General features: G+C 34.3%; 1 protein-coding gene across 1 annotated transcript in view; it reads right to left on the reverse strand.

The window, feature by feature from the left end:
* Positions 1-15079, reverse strand: part of LOC136041045 (serine proteinase stubble-like) — a 79280-nt gene that overhangs the window by 16407 nt on the left and 47794 nt on the right. The window contains exon 4 of the mRNA XM_065725578.1: positions 3158-3403. Within this exon, the coding sequence (XP_065581650.1) occupies positions 3158-3403 (246 nt within the window). The remainder of the gene's footprint in view (positions 1-3157; positions 3404-15079) is intronic.

A 15079-nucleotide genomic window follows, 5' to 3' on the forward strand; every position in this document is an offset into this window, starting at 1 on the left:
TCTTTTTAACCAGATTAAAAAAAAAAAAAAAAAAAAAGTTTTTTTAACTGAAAGTAAGAAGTGACATTAAAACTTATAACGAACAGAAATAATTCCGTATATGAAAGGTGCTGTCTCCTGCTCAACACCCCGCTCTTTACGCTAAAGTTTTTTATTGTTTTAAAAAGTAGAGTTGTGACAAAGAGTCAAACTTTAGCGTAAAGAACGGGGCGTTGAGGAGGAGACAGCCCCTTTCATATACGGAATAATTTCTGTTCGTTTAAAGTTTCAATGTCGCTCCTTACTTTCAGTTAAAATACTTGTTTTTTTAATTTAATTTTTGAAGGTTTTGAATCAATGTAAGTTTTAATTTTGGCTCACCGTACATGAATAAATAAAGCAAAATTTGCCTGTTAATTTTACTCTTTTTGTCTACATGGTTATCTCAAAGTTTTGATCGGAAGAATTTAAGAAACAGGGGCGGGAGAGGGGGCCTAGTTGCCCTCCAATTTTTTGGTTACTTAAAAAGGCCACTAGAACTTTTAATTTTATTTACGGACGTTTCTATTATTAATAAATATACACAACTTACAAATTAACTTGCGTAACGAACTTCTATATTCGTATATTTTTATTACGTATATGAAAGGGTTCGCTCCCTCATCAATACCTCGCTCTTTACACTAAAGTTTGAGTTTTATTCCAATTCTTTAAGAATAACCCTGAATCACAAAGGCCGTTTAAATAGAACAAATAGTTCTTTTGAAATTACTAAATAAAAATTAGCGTAAAGAGCGAGGTATTGAGGAAGGGATGAACCCCCTCATATACGTAATAATTTCTGTTCGCTTTAAGTTTTAATGTTGCTCTTTACTTTCATTTGAAAAAACTTTTATTTATTTAATTTCTGCAACTTTTTGAATTAATGCAGGTGTTGATTTCGGCTCACCGCACATGAATAGTTAAAACAAAATTTGCATATTAATTTTACTTTTTTTGGCTGAATAGTTTTCTCAAAGTTTTGATCTGACGATTTTGAGAAAAAAATGGTGTGGGAGGGGGCTTACTTAACCTCCAGTTTTTTTTTCGGTTACTTAAAAAGGCCACTAGAACTTTTAATTTATTTACGAACGTTTTTATTATTAATAAATATACGTAACTTACAAATTAACTTACGTAACGAACTTCTACATTCGTATATTTTTATTACGTATATGAGGGGGCACGCCCTTTCCTCAATACCTCGCTCTTTATATTAAAGTTCAAATTTTGTTCCAATTCTTAAAGAATGACCCGTGAATCACAAAGGCCGTTTAATCAGAATAAATAGCTCTTTTGAAATTACTAAAAATACTTTAGCGTAAAAAGCGGGTTATTGAGGAGGGTACGAACACCCTCATATTCGTAATGATTTCTGTTTGTTCTAAGTTTTAATGTTGGTCCTTACTTTCAATTGAAAATACTTGTTTTTTAATATATAATTTCTCATTGTTATTTTTAAATAAAGCTGGACAATCCAGCACCCCCTTCATGGAAATTCTCTTCCCCCACGATAAATACCTCAATGGAAACATCCTCTCACATAATCTCCTTCCCCCGGCCCTCCACAACCAGACAAAAATCCCCCCTGAAAACGTCATAATACTTCTCAATAACCAATACTATGTATAAACAATGGGCAAAGTTCTTAACTTGCAGGCTCCCCCGGGGACTGTGGGGGCTTAAGTCGTCCTCAAAGAGACAGTTATTAGATTTTTTTTGACTATGCTGAACAGCACAGCTATCTCAAAATTTTGATCCGGTGACTTTTTTTTCGTCACTCAAAAGGGGTACTAGAAATTTTCCTTTCCGTTAAGTGAGCCCTCTCACGACATTATAGGGCCACTAGGTCAATTCTATCACCCCTGAGGGAAAAAACTTCTGGCAAAAATGCAAAACTCCAAATTTCTGCAGATAGGAGCTTGAAACCTCTGCGTTAGGGTTCTCTGATACGTTGAAGATAATCCCTTTTTTCGAAATAAGGCAAAGTTTCTCAGGCTCGTAATTTTTGATGGGTAAGACTAAACTTGATGAAACATATATATTTAAAATCAACATAAAATTCCAATTCCATTTTTTAGAGTTTCAAAAAAAACAAGCCAATATATTAAAACTAAACATAAAAAACCAGAAATACTGATTTTTGACGTTGATCTAACTTAGGCAGAAAGATAAATGTGTGATTTAACAGCATGATTACAGCCAAGAATTTATCTCAGAGAAGGAGGGGATTAAGTATTACCAGGAGCTATGTCTTTACAAAAACTTAAATATCCTATTATTTCCAATGGGTGTCTATTTCAGCCCATCCCCCTGTCAGTGCCCTGGGTTACAAGGGCTTAACTTCCTCTTTATGGGATAATTTGAAATTTTTGTAAAGAAATTATTATAAATTGGGCTTAATGAAATATCTCCTTATAATAATTTAATATTAAAAGACTCTATGAATATTTTCTCCCAGTCTAAGTTAAGACAACCTGTCCGCATATCTAATGAAAACTGAAATTGTAGACAGGCGAAATCTGTTGCAAGGGAAAGGATACTTATTCAATCTAATTGGTAACTTCTCTTTCATTCATTTCAAGTTGGTTTTTGTTGTTTGATTCAGTGTCCTTTTTCCTCTCGTGCAGTTCATTTAAAAAGGTTAGATTTTGCTGTTGTTTCTTCTTTGTTTCTTTTTTTCCTCTTTCTTTTTTTTGAGCACTGAGGACGACTTGGCGGAGGTCCTTGTCGAAATATTTGCTTGTTTTTCATATTTTGTTACTGGCTGATAAAATCCTCATTTCTCACCTATTTGTTTCTTCTCTTATCCTTTATTATTTCCTTTTTTTTGTTTTCATACGTAAAAACTAGTAAAATTTATTTTTAAGATATAACCTCACCATAGTAGGGTCTCTAACACTCTTTAGGGAGTGGCCTTATCCATTTTGGGAGTCTTAGTGTCAAAAATAACTTAACGATAAGCCTAGACACCTGCCTGAAGGGACTTGCTTTGCCCTGAAGCGGGAGGGACATCCTTCCACTAGAACATCAAGATTTCGATGATTTTCCCTGCATTGTCTTTCCTCTTGAGGAGAATCAATAAACTAATATGGCTATTGCATAAAAAAAAACATGCTAAGCTTTAAAAGCGTCATACCTGGATCGTTAATGACTGGTCCGTAATTCTTTTGGGACGAGTAATCCAGCTCAGGATAAGAGGTTGGTGACGGAGCACTCAGCCCATTCCCATTAGTTCTTGGTCTTACACAACATGCATAGAAAAATCCCCCACAGCCACTCTCAACGAGACCCCCAGTCAGCCAGCAGAGGACGAAAAATTCACATTTCCCTGCGTAACATTTGTTATTGTCACCGAAGAGCCACCTTCGTTTGTCTGCATTGACTAAAAATAAATTCAAATCTTAATTATTAACTATCAATCAATATTAAAAAATGTTGACTGATCACCATAGATGGGCCTAATACTGAAGAAATAGGGAGCGCTATCAACTTTACTTCACCTGGTATATAAGGAAAGCAGGGACGTAATTTGCTATGGGGCAGGGAGGGACCACCCCCTCCAGACCTCCAGACACAAGCCAGAATGATTCAAGTATCCCCAGAAAGAGGTCAGTTTTCTTTATTATATCGTTGCCTTTATGGTAATATATGGCTCATTTTTCAGTTTTCACTTGATTTGGCAACATTGGCTCCGGCTTCCCCCCCCCCAGGATTTTGACGAAACTACGCCACTGAAGGAAAGTCTTGATTATATCTTTCCATGAAAATTAACAAAGTGACATAAAAACAATACGTGTTTAGAAAATTATGGGGTAACTAAATATTGCACTAGCTAATATACGTTTGAAATATGCTATTTTGGTATATGAACAGAAAACTGCAATAGCGTTCTAAAAGGAACTTGTGCTGAAGACAGGTTCCAGCAGGATATGGACACTCATAGGTCAAAGTCTGGCTGAAAAGAATCTTTTGAAAATTGTTCTAGTGCTCATAGGTGCCGCAACAGAGTCTCTAGTTTTCAGCATAAATCAGTAAGCAATGTAGACACGAGTAAGGTCTCCATTGTAAGCAATTAATTGGAAACAAATTGTAGCCTGTTAGGGACACTTTGTCCATGAAAATAATTTTTTGCAATAAATGAAAACAAAACGTTCATAGCGGCAGGTTCAAAGTTCTCTGGCAAGAGAGCATTTCACAGCGGAAGTAAAAACAATAGAATGAAAGAAAACAAAAGCGTCATGTATTCTTTTTTTGTTTTGGGTATTTCCAAGATGACACATCAGGTATGTAAATAGCTTCTTGTTTGTTAGCAGTTCAACCCAACAATTACCCTGGTAGTGGCAGATCCAGGTGGGGGTGCCCCCTAACGTAGTGATGGATTTGAGAGAATATTATGTTGCCATATTAAACATATTTTTTGTAGAGGGTGAACAGCTTTTCATTTTTATTTATGGTGGGGTGGTTTCTATAACTTACTGTTTTTTGTATCAATATTTTTACACCATTTTAATTTCAATGGATTTATTAGAACTTTAACCCTCAGCAGGTTTTAGATTAAATCTACGACCATTTCCAACCTAACTACAGCGTATAATCGTTGAGGTTCCCTTTAAGTTGCTGGTATTTCTTTGTTCGCAAATTTATCGGAGTAAAATATTTTGCGCCCCCCGCTAAAAAAAAACCTGGATCCACCCCTGGGTAAGGGTGTAGTGGACGTATGCAGTACTCACTCCAACCAACCGTGGGTTATGAGGTTCGATAGCACATAGGGCAAGGCAATTCTTTAAGGATTGTTTTTAAGGTTCAACCCGATGCTACGGGTTGACTAGCTTTTTCAGGAAAGGCAGATTAAGATGCAGCTACCCGCTTTAGGAATAAGGCATCGAAGAAAAAATCATTCTTCAAAGAAAAATCGAAGAAAAAAAAATGCGAAGAAAAAAAACTTAGCTTTAAGTAACCCTTTCTGTTTGATTGGAGGGTGTATATTAGATAGACGTAATCCCACTCATTGATAGACGTAAACAATGGGAAGGTTTCTCCGATTTCTCCGATCGGAGAAATCGACAAATGTCTTTTGTCCGATCCGACAAAGGGCGTGTTCTCCGATTTCTCATTCTCCTTTAACTAACAAGCTAACTCCTTTGACTCCTTTAACTTTAACACTGGCTTCACTCTCCTTTAACTATTTCAAAATGTCAGGCTACATCCGTTTCTGTGAATTTTATTTCTCTAAGTTTAATATTGTGAAGCGGTACACCCTATTTTTGTTTCAATTGGGGTATAAAAATTAAAAATTTTTTTTTTAGATTATTTGACAAATTTTAGGACACACTAGCATATTTGGGAGGTATGGCGTATGAAAATATAGAAACACCAGTAAACGACCACTTAGGGTATGTAAAATCAAGTTGAGACAGGATTAATTTTAAAGCTCTTAGGACCAGTAAACTAAAACGTAACATTGCTCTTTAAAGATCTAAATTATAAATAATTATTATCATATATTTTTACCGAAAACCTCAATAAAAGCTTTGTATATTCTATTTTCCGTAAATTTGTCAGCCCATAATATGTATATGCATAGAGAAACGTAGCATACGCAGTATGTTATACGATAGAACGAGTCAGGTATTGCGTTTTTTACATCACCTAAAATTTGAGACAACAACAACAGATAAATACAGCAAGGAGAAAAATCTGTGGTACTCCCTTTCTGTCTTGCACTCAAAAAATGTGAATAACTTAGAAAACACGATACAAAAATAAAACAATGAAATTAAAGCACATTTTCAAACACAGAGGTCAATAATCGCTCTTTTCCTTATTGGTGTGTACCATATCGGTATACAAAATATATTATACACTATTTTATATATGTTACATTAATTTCAAGATGCTTGTAACTTTTTATTTCACTCAATCCTGATAAACTTTTTCTAACATATGTTTTAAGTTCACCTAAATCTTAATCTCATTGAGGATACAGTTTCAAACTTCAAGATCCCCCCTATACCCGTAGAGAGGTGTTGGCTCCTTAAAAATCAGGCTCTTCTTCCTTTGTAAAGTAAACCAAGTATTTAACAAAAAATGAACAAACTAATAAATGCTTGATTTTCGAGGCATATGGTAATATGACAACCATTCAGCTATAGAATTACACATAGGGCTGGTAAGTACAATAAATCCTAAGAATAGATCGCATGATAAAAAAATTGCTAGAAATAAAAATTTCTACCGGAATTAAAGTCTTTTTTTTACAATGTATGTGTAGAGGGTTCTTTAGTCCATATAATAGAAATGTAACAGCCTGTATTTGTGAAATACCATAGTGACGATTGCAACTTAAAGAATGTCAACAAACTTCCCAATATTACAGTTTTTAGGTCCAAAATTTCCAAATTTATAAATAAGGCACTCTTAGTTTTCTCATATTATGCTGAGGACAACCCTAATATCTATAAATAGACCATGTGACCCTTGCTTCTTTCGTTTTCTTATATAATTGCTATTACTTTGCTAAAATTCTGCTAATAACCCCAAATCCCTCCCTACAGGTGAACCCATACAAGCACTAATGAGTTGTCCTTATTCGAAGATGGTATTCCGTCCTACCAGTTTATTCAACGTGTAATCTTCCCCAACACGCTTTTGCTCCTTGAAATCGTGTTCTTCCTGAAACAGATAATAATTAATCTATAACTTTCAAAATTTCCCACGCTTGCTAATTAAAATTCAAATAAATTTCAAATATCCTTGATGAAATTTTTTCAAGCAAAAAAAAAGCCATTAAGATGGAAAGTTCTTACTATCTTGCAAAAATTACTGAAAATCCAAGATATGGACACAAATACAGTTATAAATTCCAACTTTCTGTTTTTCAACGCATAAAATTAGGAAAACTGTCCCGGCTCCGATTAGAAAGACTATTTGAGCTTCACCTAGAAGGAACTCACCCCACAATAACTTGAAGTATTTTTGGCTTGATTCATTCACCTGACAATTGAGCCGTTCAAAAGCCAAGCTGATTGAATACACTATACACATATAGCGTGGGTGGACCTCAGGTCCTTCATCATAAATTCCGAGCATTTTACGTTATTTCCAATAATTTCGTAGTTTCTTATGTTTTTAACATGATTCACCTATTTTTGTTCTAATCTGTACCTCCCCCCATTTTGTGTCCCTCCAAAATATATTCCCGTGTATGCACCTGAGGTGTATGCACCCAATATTCTCATTTTAAATTTCAGCCCCAACGCGCTCAATTTAATCTTAACTTTGTACGTTTATTAAGATATTCCTCTAGGATAGGAATCGATACCAAAAATGAGAAAAATCTTTTGATCATGTAAGTTAATGAGTAATTATTTTAGAAACCCACATGGATAATTCCATACTGACATATTGAACAAATCAAACATACCAATGTCAATAAAGACAAGTGTGCCAAGAGTGAGGACCTTTGAACCCTATACTCCATCCTCGAAATCTTGAGAATTTCCGAATTATTTCTTATTTTTCCACACGATCAATCTATTTTTCGGTATACCTATTAAGCTTTCGTATCCTGCTTTGAAATAAATACCCATGTAAGTGATTGACGGGAAGTAGGTCTACTGTATGTAATTCGATAATAACCGAATATGCTTGTTCCGTTTGGCACCCAAGTCTAACTGCTGTCCAAACCAAAAAGCTTGAAAATATTCAGAAGCGGGTGGACCAAAAAATGTTTGGGGCAAATTACACATCCTACGAGGAAAGTCTGCAGACACTGAGGGTACAGAGGCTATCTGAAAGGTGCCACCATTTTCTTACGTGTTTTGGGATAAAATCCTGAATTCTGATGCCGATCGCGAACCTTTACCGGATTTTCAAAAACCACAAACCGGTCGGCCAAAAACACGCAGATGAGTCCTCACTTTTTCATTATTTGTCCTACACTCCAAACGGCATCAAAATGATATCTATCGTCCTTTGTGAATTACCACAATGATGGACTTCTTGAAAATGCTTTTTAAAGTTTTGAAAATTCAATTTTACATTTATTTCATTTTAGTGTTTCCATTTTGTCTTGTCGCGTGACGTCTGCTGATAGATGTATGCTAATATGGTAATAAAGAATATTGATTTACAATCAATCCTAGACATTTTCTGGTATTTGATAGGACGAAATCTTTACCTATAAAAAATAAGCTTTTTATTTAAAAATAGACACACAAAATAGACGCTCCTTGGCGCCCAAGGAGATGCCTCGTTTGGGAGATAGTGATACTTTTACTAGTTGAAGAAAAAATTGGGAGGTAAGATTTTTGAAGTCGTACGAATAACTTAAGATAGGTTTTGCATTTTGTAAAGCCAAATCATTGCCTTAATATTCAGGCATACCAGATTTCGAATTGAATTTAAATTAATTAGAGAAAAACGGACAGGGATATCCCGCGGGATATTTAGCGTTTGTGACATTAAATTTTTGATATATTAGCTCCAGTGTCTTTTAATACTTATTTTTAGAATATCTGTGCTGTCTAAAAATAAACATTAAAAAAAACACTTTTTTTATATTGCAATAATTTTGAACGATATTTTATTCTATTTTTTTGTCAGAATATTTCTTTTCACAATGAATAAAATTATTTTGAGCTCCATACTCTTTATACTGATTTGGTCGATAGGGACTATTTGTAAGGTTGTAATGACAGCTCCTTCTCCCACTCTCCCACTCCCCCACTCCTGTTCTCCCACTGCTCCTTCATGCGGAAACTATTTCTATCTCCAGCTATGACACTGAGGGAACATGGGTTTAGAAAGAGAGAAAGAATATCTTTCACATTCTTATCCACTGATTTCAATTACAAAGGCAAATTTGAAACACCAATTAGTTTACTATGCCGATTTTTATTACGCCGAGCCGATTTGTTTACTAAAAAGGAGATTCTATATCACTAAAAATCACTAAATCACTAGATTATTGAAGAAAATCCAATTGGAACGACTATTCGACCAAACAGGCCTCAGTGAGATCACTCGCTTTTATACTCGTTTAAGTTACAGCCGTCGAAAGCGAAAGCATTGGCTGAAAAAGACATGCTGAAAAACTTGCTGAAAGATTTACTGAAAAATTCTGCTAGCGCATGGCCGGCTAACTTTTTGAAAGTAAAGATGACCTTATCTCTGCATCAAAAATCCTTCCAAATAGCAGGTTAACACAGCTTATTACAGAGCATAGAAGATTGCTTCATTTTTTAAATAGGATTGGGAAAGCTGACTCTCCATTGTGCTTGTGCGGTCTAATGGAAACATGTATTAAGGCCTAGCCAAAGTCCAAAAATTTAACTCCCTTGTCAATTCTTTTTCTTGGGCTGCAAGTAGGTCAAATACAAAGGTATTAGTTTTCTTCGTCGCTTCAACTAAACAAACATAAGAGGGTCGAACTTAAGGGGTTTCTCACTCAAAATTACGCTAAGGTGCGGATTATCCTTAGCAATTCTTCTTGTAATTATTGTATACAATATAATTTTTTATATGTATTTATTAACCGGCAGTTTGATGTCTGCACGCTATTTATTCTCTAAAATCTGTTTAAACAGGTTACAACTAACTAATACTTGACTGAATCGCTCCTGAACAATCCGAGTGGTAAGTCCATTGGTGTAATTTATGCATTCTCACACGCTCCGATTACAGCTGAATCTAGTCTTTTGAGGGGAGTTTTTGACATCGGAACACAAATATGTAAAGTATTTGAAGGAACTGCAGCCAGGAAGTATATATTATAGAAATAAGTTTCTGATTGTTGAATAGAAAATTTTTTGCTCTATTTTTTGATACCCCACAACAACAGTGTCAAGTATAGCAATCTAGAATGCAAACCCGAAACAGGTTTTATAATTACTTTGGAATTATAAAAAAATAATTGTCGGCTTTAAGATTTGATTAGATCAAAATATTCACCGGATTTTTTTTCTTTCTATTGACATGAAAACCACCGAAATCACTAATTCAGGAACATCAGGCAAACTCCAAATGTTTAACATGGGAGGTATAAGAAGATTCCTTGAGAGTACGTCCCGCCTTTTGATTGCCCTGTTCATTGTAGAGCAGGAATAGCAATAGAGTTCGAACTAAGTGAATATGAAATAAGTGTGCCGTTTCCTTTATCGCTGATAATTAGAAATAATAGAGTTCGGACTATTGTAAACAGATTTTTATACCGCACGAAGAGACTTGACTTTTAGTTAGTGTTTATGTTTCGTTTTCAATAGTGTGTATTCTTTTTTCTCTTTTTTTTGTCATTACTTTTTTTTCATAAAAATAACAAAGAGAAGTAAGGGGCAATAGTTACAAAAAGGAGTTTCACTGTTGGCTCATGCCAAAACAAAGCTCGCTTTCCATGGCCAATTACTTACCAATTGAGGAATATGTTTCCTCTGAAGCAAGTGATTTGCGACAAGCCTGGTAGCTATAACTTCCACCAAAAAGGACAAGATATTCATATTACTTCATTCCTTGATTTCAGACTTATCCTTTTACCGAGCCAGAAATATGATATTGCTTAGAGTTTTCAAGAAGTTCCTAAGCAAGCTTAAAAAGAGGAGTATTGTCCGTTGTTCAATGATTTTCAGCTAGCTTGCACCTAATTTTTTATCAAAAGAGTGTATAATCTCAGTTATGAAATGATAGCAAAGTTTTGATTTTTCGTTCACAACCCCTTTCCGAAGGAGCTTTCAACTCCTTCCTACTATTTCCCAACATGCCGTCACGTTATTTACCCATATTTACCCGCCCGGAATGTAGCTTTGAAATGAGTAGTCAAACAGTTCGTGGTAACGAACTGTAGTAAAGAGCGACTCGGCTCAATAGTAATCAAAACTCTAAAAAACGGAAATTTGATACCAATAATTACGTAAAAAGACTGAGCTTTCAACTCCCTTCTACTATTTTCCAACATGCCGTCACGTTATTTATCCACGCCCGGAATGTAGCTTTGAAATGAGTAGTCAAATAGTTCGTGCTAACGAACTGTAGTAAAGAGCAACTCGGCTCAATAGTAACCAAAACTCTAAAAAACGGAATTTTGATACCCATAGTTACATCAAAAGACTGAGCTTTCAACTCCCTTCTACTATTTTCCAACATGCCGTCACGTTATTTACCCACGCCCAGAATGTAGCTTTGAAATGAGTAGTCAAATAGTTCATGGCAACGAACTGTAGTAAAGAGTGACTCGGCTCAATAGTAACCAAAACTCTAAAAAACGGAATTTTGATACCCATAGTTACATCAAAAGACTGAGCTTTCAACTCCCTTCTACTATTTTCCAACATGCCGTCACGTTATTTACCCACGCCCGGAATGTAGCTTTGAAATAAGTAGTCCAATAGTCCGTGGTAACGAACTGTAGTAAAGAGCGACTCGGCTCAATAGTAACCAAAACTCTAAAAAAGGGAATTTTGATACCAATAGTTACATCAAAAGACTGAGCTTTCAACTCCCTTCTACTATTTCCAACATGCCGTCGCGTTATTTACCCACGCCCGGAATGTAGCTTTGAAATGAGTAGTCAAATAGTTCGTGGTAACGAACTGTAGTAAAGAGCGACTCGGCTCAATTGTAACCATAACTCTAAAAAACGGAATGTTGATACCAATAGTTACATCAAAAGACTGAGCTTTCAACTCCCTCCTACTATTTTCCAACATGCCGTCACGTTATTTACCCACGCCCGGAACGTAGCTTTGAAACAGAAGTTTCATGTTAGAAGAGATGGAATAGTGAAATGAAATGTAGGTTAACTATGTGAGAAATATACGAAGGTAATAAATTTATTTTCTAGAAGAGGAAGAGGAAACGAGGAAAGGTATTACATCCACGATAGTTCAGTATGGATCAAATACCACAGAAGAAAAGAAAAAAGAAGCATTAAAAATATACATTAGAAAAGGATTTTGTATTTTTTTTTTAATAATATAGTATATTTTTGGAACAAAAAGGCTAGAAACCTCATTCTGGCTCTTTTATAAAAGCAATCATGAAAACGGGAGAGAGAAGCAACAAGATAAAAAAAAGAAGAATATTAAACAATAATAAAAAAGAAGACATATTACTAGTGAAGAACAAAAACCTCTTACTTATTTTTTTTTTTTTATGAAGCTCATCCACAAATGGTAACTATTATTTCGATTAATCTTAGTTATAAAAGTTTATCGCGAAATAAACTCATATGAATTTTGAAGAAGAGCCTAACGTATGAAAACAAGAAAGGAAATAATAAATGAAGAGAGAAAAATCAAATAGGTGAAAAAACAAGGTTTTATAGCCTAAAAATCCTCGAAAATGGTGACAGATCACCATCAAAAGTGCACCATTGGAAACACCACGATCAAATACCTTTTACAGAGGAATCACAGTCCCATAATTTGAACAACACGGAGAATCGCTTTTTTCGTATGGGAACCCCTCATGCGTCTCCTTTTCTTCTTTTTCTTCGAGGGGCGACCCTACCAAACCAGTGATTGCAAAATCTTGGGAAAGGGCTCATTTAAAAGAAAATCGTCGTATATCGTCCTTTTCAAGTAATTGAATAAGAAACAAGTGTTTTCAACTTAACGTAAGGAGCAGCGTTAAAACATAAACGAACAGAAATTCCTCCTTATATGAAAGAGGCTGCCCCCTCCTCAATACCCCGCAATTTTTGCTAAAGTTTTTGGGACAAAAGGTAAAACTTTAGCGTAAATAGCGGGACATCGAGGAGGGGGCAGCCCCTTTCATATACGGAATACTTTCTGTTCGTTTCAAATTTTAACGTCACTCCTTACTTTAAGTTGAAATACTATCTTTTTATTTGATTTCTGATTACTTTTCAGTTAGTGCCGGGAAATCCGCCTTCCTCTACATAGAAAATTTCCCCCTTCCCACAAAAAAATTCCTCCATAAGAAGTTCCTTCCGCATAAAATCCTCAACCCCTAGGATATTATCCCCAGATAATTCCATCCAGATAATTTTCTCAGGCTTTTAGCTTTTGAGGGAAAACATTAAAATGCATGAATTTTACATGTTTGGAATCAGCATAAAAAGTCAATTCTTTTGATGCATGCTTTGTTATCTAAATTATGTCTTTTCTGAAAGTTTCGGTTACTATTGGGCAGAGTCACTTTTCACTTACAGTTCGTTACTAAGAACTGTTTGACAAAAGAAAACGTGCCAAAGCAAAATGGCTGTTTTCTGCTTTTTTGTGCCTATAAAACTTAAAATGACAAACATTACTAACAATATTATTAAATATTATTGAAATGTTTTTGAAAAAAATACTAAAAATATTATTATATTAATAAAAAAATATTTAAAAAACTATTAAAAATAAATAATGAATATTATTATTTATTATACAAAAATACTAAAAATAAAAAAAATTATTGCTTCACAGATTACGCAAGACCATATTTGCAAAATTTACTCAAATAAACTGACATGTGATATTTTCAAATGTTTCTAGAATACTAAAACTAGCGGTTTACTTTAAGAAAAACCAAAAAATAGGGTTTTCTCTGGAGCAGAAAATTCAATGAGTAAACTTCCAGATAATAAAACAGATCTTAAAGTCTCTCAATAGTCTTTTACCAGCAATAGTATCAACGTTTTAGTATACAATTATAAATTTCTAAAAAAAAACTTAAGCAAGCTCAATTTTCAGCAAAGCGCTAGTTTTTAGTATTCAATTGATGTCAAATAATGTCACGAGTCACATTATTTGAGCAAGTTTCGCAGATACGTCCTGTGCAATGAAGCAATTGTTTTTGTTCGTTATAAATTTCAACATCACTATTTACTCCCAAAAGAAAAGCTTCGTTTTTTCTTTTGAGAAACGAGTAGTTTTATATTAGAATAGATGGGCCAATGAAAGCAAATGCAGAAAAACTATGTGAGATATATATGAAGGTAACAGATTTATTTTCTAGAAAAGGAAAAGGAAACGAGAAAAGGCGTTGCATCCAGGATACTTCAGTATGGATCAAATACCACAAAAGAAAAGAAAAAGAAGTAGAATTTAAAAATATATATTAGAAAAGGATTTTGTATTTTCTTAATAATATAGAGTTTTGTAATACTACAAGTTTTGTAGATACGTCTTGCGTAACTTAGCAATTGTTTTTCTTCGTTATAAATATCAGCATCACTATTTAATTCCGTAAGAAAAGCTTCGTTTTTCTTTTGAAAAACATTGGTTGGAATTAATCGATTAAAAAGAATCATTCTCTGGAACAATTTGAACGAATGCAAATAGGAGATCTTCAGAGTCCATTTTTTATTTTTATTTATTTTTTTTTGCATTCGCCTAAGTGATTAGGTGTAAATTTTCTCTGGAGCACTTTTTCATCGGCCAATATAATCTAAACTTATTTAAGAGGGTTTCAACCTAACTTTTACGGTTTAAATAGGTGAAAGTTAGGATGCTTTACGCGTTCTTGTGAATTTTAGAACCTCTTTTACACTTAGATGACTTCCTGAACTCCTTAAGCATTCGTATCTTGTTTATTTGAACACAAGATTCATTATTAAATCTATTCTTGGAATTACAACCATAAACCAAATGTAATCTACATAGAGTTAATTTGGTAAATCTTGCTACGTAATGACGTGAATACGCTTTTCATGTCTAGTGAAACTCATCAACTTGAAAAAAGAAACAAAGAAAACGAAGGACATATAAATCCGCCTAGTTTCAACAGTGTGATCTCATCATGATTTTTCTGCAACAAGAGGGGAGGTATTATCACGTAGTATCCTTAATCACGCTTTTTTCCGGGGGGGGGGGGGGCTGGGAATTTTAGGTTAATAGCTTTTGAAAGGTTAACTTTAATTTAATGAGTTTCATATATTTAGAATTAGCATATAGAGTCAATTTTTTTGATGAATTAATTAGCAGTGACATTCTTTTCTTAAAGTTTATTTTACTATTGCTAGTAATTTATATTGCTAGTAGAATTGCTAGTATTTTAATAGTAATATATTACTATTATTATTACTATTGCACTGAGTCGCCTCGTGCTTTCGCTTCGT

The sequence above is a fragment of the Artemia franciscana genome, chromosome 21 (genome assembly GCF_032884065.1).
Source record: "Artemia franciscana chromosome 21, ASM3288406v1, whole genome shotgun sequence".
Lineage (NCBI taxonomy): Eukaryota > Metazoa > Arthropoda > Branchiopoda > Anostraca > Artemiidae > Artemia > Artemia franciscana.